Genomic DNA, 10,131 nt, shown 5'->3' with positions numbered 1-10,131 from the left:
CGCCATTTATAAAGAATCTTTCTGTTTTCCTAAAGTAATTGCATAAGAAAGAATCATCTGTTATTTCGACGATGGTACATCATGCTTTGCCATTTTCATGTTCTTTTCATGACAAGGGCCACCTTTTACATTTCTTTTAATATCGTAAGAAGAACTGCAACACAATAAAGTTAATGCGTTCTACAAAACAAAAAAAGCCGAATCAATAAAAACTTTAAAACTACTAATGGAAAGGCTACGGCCGTCAAAAAGAAGACCAAGGAGAAAAAAGCATCTCCCATCGCTGTCTTGCTCTTTTCTAGAAATGATGCGAAAATCTGGACGCCCTTGTTTAGGAATTCATTTGTTTAGCGTGTTATTTTTTTCACCGGACAATAATCCTTTATTACTATTACTATTAATACTGTTAACCAGATGCATCTAATGCTTATTTTATTATACGCACTTTTTGTGGCCCCAACCCCCACGCTCAAAAGGTAGAACAAGGAAAAGAAAAATAAAATAGAAAAAGCCAGCTTTCGCATTCTAGACGATATGAATGAAGTCTACGTTTGTGGTGGGCGATTAAATTATTCGTCTTTCCACCACCACCAGCATCATCATCATCCATCAACAGCAATTGGCAGTATCCCCCATGCACCAAGACAAACGAAAATAAGAAAGATGTAAAAGAGATTGGCGAGAGATAGAGAGGGACTCACAAAGGCACTGTTCATATCTTTTTGTTGATCTTGATCTTTACGGAATTGAAGGCACCTAAAATTCCCCCCGTCAAAGGCCTGACAGCGGGAAGACCCACAAACAATTGCAGAGAGAGAAAGAGAGAGGGAGAAAGATGGGGGATTTTCTCAGTGGGTGGACGGCTACCGAGTCGTCCATCCCATGAGAAGACACCACCATCACCAGCTGCAGCACCTCCACCACTATGGTCACCGCATTAGATGGGTTTCTTCCTTCCGAAGAAGATTCTATGCTCTTGTATGGTCCCCGTCTCCTGTAGCTACAAATTCCCCACCACTTTCCTCTAACCTTCTCCCCCCATCTTTTCTCCAACGCCGAAAGAAAGACAAAAGGGAAGAAAGAAAGAAGGAAAGAAGGGAAGGGAGAAGGTAGATAGAAAGAAGAAGGAGAAGAAGATTGAAAAGGGGAGGGGCATCACTTAACCCTCTCCTCGTCTCGATTCCCCCAGCCAAGAAAGGATCCTTACTTTGCAATACATGTTGATATCTGGCCACCGATTGCTTGGTTTCTGGTGAAAGGTTGGATTGATAAGCACTCCCAATTTAGCGATCGACCAGGGCGAGTTTCTCTCTCTGGTTCCTTTGGGGGCAGAGGGTGAGGCTGATGTTAGTAGAGCATGCCGACGCCGTTGAGCAGCGTACAGCAGTGCCTGACACCGGAATCCGCCAAGGTACTGGACGATGCCGTCGCCGTGGCTCGCCGTCGCAACCACGCCCAGACGACGTCTTTGCACGTCGTCTCGGCGTTGCTGGCGATACCCTCTTCGGGCTTCCGAGAAGCGTGCATCCGCTCCCGCTTTATCTACTCGAACAACCGCCTCCACTCCCGCGCCCTGGAGCTCTGCTTCAGCGTGGCGCTCGACCGCCTGCCTTCCTCCCACGGTGCGGATGACCCACCGATCTCCAACTCCCTCATGGCCGCCATCAAGCGCGCCCAGGCTATCCAACGCCGATTCTCCGCGGACGTTGCCGCCGCCACCGCTGCTGCTGCAGCGGCGGCGGTCCAGAGCTACCAACAGCCCCTCTCCTCTGTCAAGGTGGAGTTGCAGCAGCTCATCCTCTCCATCCTCGACGACCCTATCGTCAGCAGAGTGATGGCCGAGGCCGGCTTCCGCAGCAACGACGTCAAGCTTTCGATCGAGAGGCCCCAGCCCCCGCCCCGCTTCTTCCACCGACCGCCTCTCTTCCTTTGCAATATTGTCGACGAGCCTCGTTTCTCTCCCTTCACCTCTGCAACGGCGATGTCGACGGCGTCAGCAGCGGCGACGACTCCGGATGGCTTCAGCCATTGCTCCGTCAAGCTCGCGGATGTTCTGATGGCAGACAAGAAAAGGAACCCTTTGTTACTCAGCATGGTGGGCGGTTCCGGCGACGGGTTGGTCCGTGACTTTCTGGCTGCCGTCGAGAAGGGAGAGGTCCCCGAAGGAATCAAGGGGATGAAGGTCGCCTCCTTGGAGAAGGAATTGGTCGCAAAGGATACCGATTCTCTCAAGACCAAACTGGGTGATGTGCGCGACATGGTGGAGGGATGCTCAAGACCCGGTGTGCTCCTGAACCTCGGTGATTTGAAGTGCTTCGTCGATTGTCCTGCTTTCGCGTCGTCTTCGTTCCTCGTGTTCGTGGTCTCGGCGGTCGCGCAGCTAGTGGCTGCCTACCAATCGGCTTCAAAGAGGCTTTGGTTGCTAGCCACGGCGACGTACGAGATCTTTATGCAATGCCAGACATGCTATCCTTCCATGGAAGATGATTGGGATCTCCATCCGCTCCCAATTAGCTCTCTGAGACCGCCTCCCCGATTGTTCCCCAAGTCCAGGTAATAGTCGCGCACTTCCTTGTCTCTTGCCATGGTGTATACAGTTCCGCAGGACTGCTGTTTATCTCTATTCTTCACAATTCGATTCAATTTCCAAATTTGGAATTAAAAAATGTGGAAGCTTATTATTTGGAAAATTTTTCATCTAAGTAGTGGTGTTTTGTTGTTAATACCTTCTGTTTTTTCTTCATAAGCATAGTTTTCGGTACCTTTACGCTTGGCGATCTATTTAGTGTGAATTCAGAAGAAGAATGCTTCGAATGAACGGTCAAGTAAGCATGTCCGCTCTGGTTTTATTCCCCGATCAAATCTTGTATACATTTTTTTATAAAATCAGCCCCTTGATTATGATAATCATAGCAGCGTGTTGCTTCCTGCAGAGTTCCTTGAAGACCTTTCCTTTCAATAGGAAACTCGTTTCTTTAGCCCCTTTCCTAGCAAAAAAAGAGATTTCGTTGACTGAGCAACCTAATTAAGCATGGTGCTTATTTTTTCCTTTTTTTTTTTTTCAACTTTCCACCAATAGTGTCATCTGGATGTGATTAGGATGTGTGCATGTGCGTGTGTGTGTATGCATGTGCACCCATGTGTGTGTGTGTGTGTGTGTTTATATCCTGGGAGCAGGTGAACTCAAGTACAGATCCCAGTTATTCTTATATTTCATTTGCATATGTTTGTCTCGTGTGTTGATCTTCAGATGTGCTCGAATGCCATTCTGGTTGCTCTTGGATTGTCCATGTTTTGCCATATTTTATGCATTCTCTCCCATCTGCACTTTCTTTGCAATGACATGAGTTTCTGAGACTATGGCGGCTTGTGAAGATCATTTTTTGTGAGTGGTCTGACAAAGTAATGGCTACAGGTACCCATGGTCTGATACTTGATCATCATGGATTAAGGTCATGGGTTTAAGCCATGTTGACTTGATTGCACAAGAAATCTATTGTTCAAATGCATTGTGGCAATTCGTCAAACAGTATGCTAGATCATTGGACGATACAAATATATTATCATCGTAGTCCAAAAAAATTTAAACAGAAAGTAGCAAAAAGTAATGGTTTTATGAGCACAAACGAGACATAGCAGAAATTTGGAATAAGATACTGAAAATTTTCCAGCATAGTTTAATAGATGTTCATAAAATGTAGTATCCTGCCAGTTTCATGGTGGAAATTGTATAATGCACATTTGAGGAAAAAATGATATCCACGAATGGTGATGATGATGACAATAACAATAAAAATAACAATAACAATAAGCAGTTGCATATCATCGTATTGGATATGTCCTCACTCCCCATCTATCTCATCTCTATGTGTAGGTTAAACAGTAGATTGATTCAAAATTTTGAAGAACATGGCTTCACAAAATTGTCTTTAAGAACCTTACTTTTAGTGGTCCTTCATTTTGTTTCAAATGTATCATTTTTGCCAGGTCATCTTCCATTACAATTTCTTTTTTTTTTTAAAAAAGAAAAAGTTAAGTGTGAGGATCCCTCTAACTAGAATCACCAGTGAGCAATAGTAGGTCTTCATTTCCTAAGACTAACTTGTGCATCAGACTACGCTTTTGATCCTTCAAGTAAGCAGTGAAGTGTGCATGTCCATTTCAGATCCAGTTATCAAGCGTCTGGATCCATGGACCAATTTCATCTACTTTTCAAAATCTTCTGTACTAAGTTCTTTCAAGAAGCTTGAGTATGCATTGTACTGTGTTCCAATTTCTGATGCAGATGCCAGCTTATGACCAAAACTTTGTTTCTGCATCCTTTGCTAGAAAGATAGCCCACAGGTGCATTCTCCAAATTTGTCAGCATCTATAAACACTCCAAGAAAATGTCTAGCAAATCTGTTTTAATTTTTTGATAATATTTATGAGTTACATATGCCAAGTTGAATTATTGTATTTTGAACACAGTTAATCTGCCAATAAATTGATGTTACATCTGAAAGTTTTGTGTTATGTTTATGTTGGAATAGACCATTGGTTTTCAAATTGAGCCAGAAGAAATATCCTGTTGGTAGATGTTTCTTCGCTTGTTTACATGGGGTAGATCTGCTAATACTGAAGTCAGCTTTGTTGTGGGGTTTGTAGTGACCACAATATGGTTTCTAGCATTGTCACAGAAAACGCGTCTTATTTGAAAAAACGCGAATAATATGCGAAAAATAAGTCAGCTATATAAAACGTGAAAAAACGCGTCTTCTTTAAGAAAAACGCCAGAAAATAAAAAACATGAAAAAAATGCATATTATACGCCTTTCTTTATGTTTTTTTAGTATTTTTTTATGATTTTTATATAATTTTCGGGATTTTATTAAATGTTTTAATTTTTTTTTAAAATTGCCGAGATATTCTCAAGATATACAACTTTGTCGTATTATACCCGAGAAATTCCTTGTCGTATAGTACCTGTACACAATTTATGCGACAATGGTTTGTAGACCAACTAAGATGACCCAGGTATATTGCTTCTCCAATTCCGCTAGTCATTGGAACAACGTAGTGAAGTAGTGAATGCAGGGTAGATGGAATCAATGAAGGCAATCCACCCTTCTCAAAGTGGTCTAACACAAAATGAATGACCAAATGGAGTGCCTTATGTAGGCTTGGTGCAGGTTAAAAATGAGGAGTTTGACTTTACTATGAAGAGCTGTGGTTTATATATTATGTCAGGAAAATAAATTTGCCACAACCAGAAGGATACTGCATATGGGCCTTAATTTTTATGCCTTACCATCTTTTTGTGTGTTGCCCACTGACATGTTAATTTCAGATCGGCATTTTTACAGCAATGCACTTATATAACTTTCTTGTCTGTTTTCCAAATTTCTTGTCTGTTTTCCAAATTGGGCCTTATGCAGTTCATATTCTCATGTTATACTTGCAGCTTGATGGAGTCATTTGTCCCATTTGGTGGTTTATTTGCAACTGCTTCTGAACTGAAAGCTCCATTGACCACCAGTTATGAGTCAATGACCTCTTGGCCACAGTCTGATAAGAATGAGATTGGCACCATTTCCAGCAGAACTGCACCCTCAGCAGTTGACAATGATGGCGTCCCTCCCTGGCTGCAAGGAGCAAAAGTTGCATGTCCCTCCACAGAGCCGAAATCAACACTGGTGTGTACTTCTCTGATACTGTTTGCAACTTTGCATCTCCATGCTTAATGGTTTTCTTGTTTGCTAGACCTGCGTAGCTCATGATATGTTACATGTTTTAGCATGTTGTGCAGATCATATGTTCTGGAATCATTAATTCTGTTCACAAGTCATTTAACACCTTTGGGTTTTGTTTGCTTGTTGATTGATATCTTCTAGTTATATATTGGTTCACTCGAACAGAAGTCAAAAGTACTCAATGCAGCACTGTGCTTTCTAATTGTATATAAAAATTATTTTCTCTCTCCAGTGCAGGCCACAGATGATGAGAGTGTGTTGAATGCTGAAGGAGATGGTTTACATAAGAAGGAAAGTGAATCATGTCGGCAGATTCACGGTAGCTTTCTTTCACACGGTTTGGATACTTATCGCCGTGTAGGCTCATCATCGTCAGACTGTACACCTTTGTGCAACACTGACTTGGGAGTTCAAAGTCAAACCCAGTGGCTCGGTGCTTCCCTTGAAAAGCTTACTAAACAGAGCTGCTTATTGCCGATCCCATCTACTCGTTCTGATTCTGCGGCTAGTCAACAGCCTAGGCCACAGGGAACAGGAAGGAGCATTGACCTGCTTCCAGAGAAGTACTTACCTGGAGAACATCATGAACTTCCATCCTCCAGAACACCAGTTACAACGGAATTAGCATTGGGAACACTTTTTGGTCCTCGGGTGGTGGAAGAAAGGGATCCTTTGATGCATAAAGGACACTTGAAGGATCTCTCCAACTTTACACCTTTCAAGCTTGATTTGACTACGGGAAGTCGACCTTATCTGAGACAGCCTTCTTTCTTTCATGGTATAGATGATTTCAATAGAGAGGCAAATACACTGCACAGGTGCTCTCCTGTTGGAAAATGTGGCAGTGAACTTCGGACAGGAAATGTCAGTAGCTCTCTCGATTCACCAGGCCGGAGATCTGATGATTTGACTGCACAATTTGATACAAGCTATTTTAAGACACTTTGCAAGGATCTTAGTGAAAAAGTTGGGCGACAAAAGGATGCTATATATGATATCTCTACTACTATAATGGAACACAGAGTAGGCAATGAACGGCGTCACCAAGGTGCAAGCTTAAGGGGGGATATATGGCTCTGTTTTCTTGGTCTAGATTGTGTTGGGAAGAAGAGGGTTGCTTCAGCGCTTGCAGAAACATTATTTGGTAGCACAAAGAACTTAATTTCTATAAATCTGAGTTCCCATGGTGTGGTTGCTGACTCAAATTTGATCTTTGGCCATCAACAGATTGATGGATATGACATAAGATTCAGAGGGAAAACAACAGTGGATTATATTGCGGAAGAAATATCAAAGAAGCCATTATCTGTTATTTTCTTAGAGAACTTGGACAAGGCGGATTTGTTGGTTCAAAGTAGTTTGTCTCGTGCAATCAAAACAGGAAAATTTTCAGATTCGCGTGGAAAAGAAATTGGGATCAATAACTCTATAGTTGTCATGACAGCAAAAGCAGCAAAAGGTCAAGAATGCATTTTTGGAGCTGATGCAGGTAAATACTCAGAAGAGAGGATTCTAAAAGCCAAAGCTTGGCAAATGCATATTTCAGTAGAGCATGCAAATGATGATTTATGCGGTAAACAGGAAATCCATGTTTCAGGTCATATTAGCAAGCGTAGGGATGTTTTTGGTGAAGAGAATAAGCATGGGGCCTTGAAGATGACAAAGCGGCTGCATAGACTTCCAAGTATGTCATTTGACTTGAATATTTCGCTGGATGAGTCGGGAGAAAGCAGTCCAATTCATAGTGGCAATGATTCAAATGAAACCATTTCTGAGAATGAAGAAGAATGGATGGACGAGTTTGTAGCCTCGGTACATAAAAGTGTAGCATTCAAGCCTTTCAACTTCGATAATCTTGCAGATGATATACTGAAGCAAATGACAAAAAGATTTGAAAGTGTATTGGGAACCACAGCTAGATTGGAAATTGATCCCAGGGCCATGGATCAAATACTTGCTGTTGTGTGGCTTGCAGAAAAAAGATGTGCTTTTGATGATTGGGTTGAATGTGTACTTGGCAATGGATTCCTTGAAGTTAAGAAGAAACATGCCATCTCATCTGCAATGGTTGTCAAACTTGTGGTTTGCCCAAACCAGTTTTTGGTGGAGCAGGCGCCTGGAGTCTGCCTTCCTGCTAAAGTCCTTCTCAATTGAAAATCTGGAAATGTCTTGGCTTATGTAATTTGTTTATATATATATATATATAATTCAGTTATAGTTATGCCACTCATCTCATAGCCACTAGTGTCCTGTCAATCTCCTGAAGCTTTAATCCGGTTTAACTTCGGGTAGCAGATGGGTCCTCTCATCTTTTCTCTGCTTTTCTAACCGTATTCTGGGCCCAGCTTCATCTGCTCATCTCCGATCTTGTCTTTGAGAGTGCCTACATAATCGCCGCCCACATGTGCATACTTTCTCCTAGCCCGTGATTCCTCTCAAATTGTGCTGCAGTTGCTGGACTTGAGACTTTGCTGTGCACATTTCAATAACTGCGCAGAAGTATTTTGTCTCTCTATTGGCTACCTTAACCTTTTTCTTCTTTTTCAAAATTTCTATGTATATGTATGTGCAGTGTACTGTATAATGTTATCAGTGTAATATTATTCCTGTATAGCGTCCCTTGTATCAGTAGTTAGAATCACTTGACTCACATTCAATGCCTCCCTCCCAACATGATTTAAGAGGAAGTTTATAGTCGAAACTGTTGGATCTCCTGTATGCTTCTTGCCCAGGGAGAAGGGAAGAGGAATCAAGCCCCAAGTTGACTTGTATCCTTTTTCAGTTTAATCTTCAAACATAGGTTGATTTGATTCTCAAAACTAGCTGATGTGAAATGTTCCTATTCATTCAATTTTAATGAGTTGGAGTCCAACCCAATATGCCTTGGATCGTTTTCAGGTTAATTTTCAAAAAGAATGGCTTGGTTCAAGAGACCAGCTTATTTGAAATGTTCCTATTCGTTCAGTTTTGAGGAGTTGGTTGTTCATCTGTAGTCATGAACCAAAGAAGCTGATGCGGAAACTTCCTACTCATCCAATTTTAAGCTAGATGCTGTCAATTTGTAAATCGGGCCGCATAGAATTCTTTCTGCTGGGTCCATCCGAATAAAAATCATTGTCAATTTGACCTTTTTTGGAAACTATTTTATCCCTTTCAGGATAAGTGAATTGGCAAGAAGATCTAGGCAGGAAGCTGACTCGAGTCACCTTTTTATGAGAAATACTTAGTCCATGCCTGTTAGAGGGAGGGGCATATTGATGAATGCTTGGTGAGGTGGACCAGGATAATCAGAATAATCCCATGCCATAGTCTTTCCTTAAGCATGCCATCGCAATCCACGTGCAGGAACATGCCATGAAGGATCTCTCGATCTCAAGGAAGCGATCAATTCCTTGACCCGAAGTGCGGCAGACAAACAGGACAACTTCCCATTTGGTGTCAGGCAACATTTCCAACCGGATCTCAGATGTACAATCTGGTCAAATCCCGGTCATTGGGGGGCCTGGATGGCTGAAAGGTTGCACGCGCATACTGCACTGGGGGTCGGAAAATTTTATCTGGATCCAAATGGAGACTCACTTTACATACTGATTCCTATATATATATATATATATATATATATATATATATATATGCATCGGATTTGCCGTTTTCCACAGTCCTTAATCAGACTCAGTATGTAATGTTAATCTCCATTTGGATCCAGATAAAATTTTTCCGACCCTAGAGAGAGAAAGAGAAAGAGAGAATTAGTAGCTGTAGGAGTCTTAGATGGTAGACATTAAGGAACCATCTCAGCCTATGATTTTTCCAAATTGGTATTTGAAAGAAAAAGAAGAAAAAGGTTGTGAATTGGTATGTACAATGTACACCTTTCAAATGAATGATTCATATGAGGTCAAGCAAGCACCTAAGCAAATCTATTATCGCGTGAGTGAGGATTGCTAAGGGGATATAGGTTTATGTGATCTTTCATTCAAAAGCCAGGGCCTTGGGAAACCTTTAATATGTTCTGTAAATTTGTTTTTGCTTTTGATCACTCAGCATCATCTGGTTTTCTATCTTGCATGTGGACTCTTAGCGTCGTGTTAAAACTCTTGGACTCCATTTCCTCTTGCCAACTTTCTGGCTAGCCTACCCATTTTGTAGATTAATAAGAGATCATAGACTTCATAGAATACCATTGGTGGGTTAAATCAGTCGAACATCGTTCATGGTGGTAGACTGGTAGTCGAGAAGTGAAGATGAAGACCTGCAAATATATGGAGGAAATGTACTTCAAAGCAAGCCTCAACTCAAAAACCTTAATCTCATGTCAGAAAATTTAGGCTGCAAAATGATATTGGATCCAAATAGGACCCACACCATATTGATGTTAAGATTATAACCCTTGAGCTCA

The 10,131-nt window shown here is 41.8% G+C and overlaps 1 protein-coding gene across 1 annotated transcript; it reads left to right on the top strand.

Moving 5' to 3' along the window:
• Window positions 1-640: 640 nt before the first annotated feature.
• LOC116254147 (protein SMAX1-LIKE 7-like) lies at window positions 641-8,343 on the top strand. Its single transcript, XM_031629293.2, has 3 exons — window positions 641-2,553; window positions 5,444-5,675; window positions 5,970-8,343. The coding sequence occupies exons 1-3, from the start codon at window positions 1,358-1,360 to the stop codon at window positions 7,884-7,886; spliced, it is 3,345 nt and encodes a 1,114-aa protein (XP_031485153.1). The 5' UTR covers window positions 641-1,357; the 3' UTR covers window positions 7,887-8,343.
• The last annotated feature ends 1,788 nt before the right edge of the window (window positions 8,344-10,131 follow it).

Source organism: Nymphaea colorata, chromosome 5, assembly GCF_008831285.2.
Source record: "Nymphaea colorata isolate Beijing-Zhang1983 chromosome 5, ASM883128v2, whole genome shotgun sequence".
Lineage (NCBI taxonomy): Eukaryota > Viridiplantae > Streptophyta > Magnoliopsida > Nymphaeales > Nymphaeaceae > Nymphaea > Nymphaea colorata.
This window is presented reverse-complemented; position numbering and strand designations above follow the sequence as displayed.

Coding starts and splice junctions, on each gene's coding strand:
- LOC116254147 (XM_031629293.2), top strand. CDS start 1,358: ATGCCGACGCCGTTGAGCAGCGTACAGCAGTGCCTGACACCGGAATCC. Junction 2,554..5,443: donor CGATTGTTCCCCAAGTCCAG/GTAATAGTCGCG, acceptor TTATACTTGCAG/CTTGATGGAGTCATTTGTCC. Junction 5,676..5,969: donor CAGAGCCGAAATCAACACTG/GTGTGTACTTCT, acceptor TCTCCAGTGCAG/GCCACAGATGATGAGAGTGT.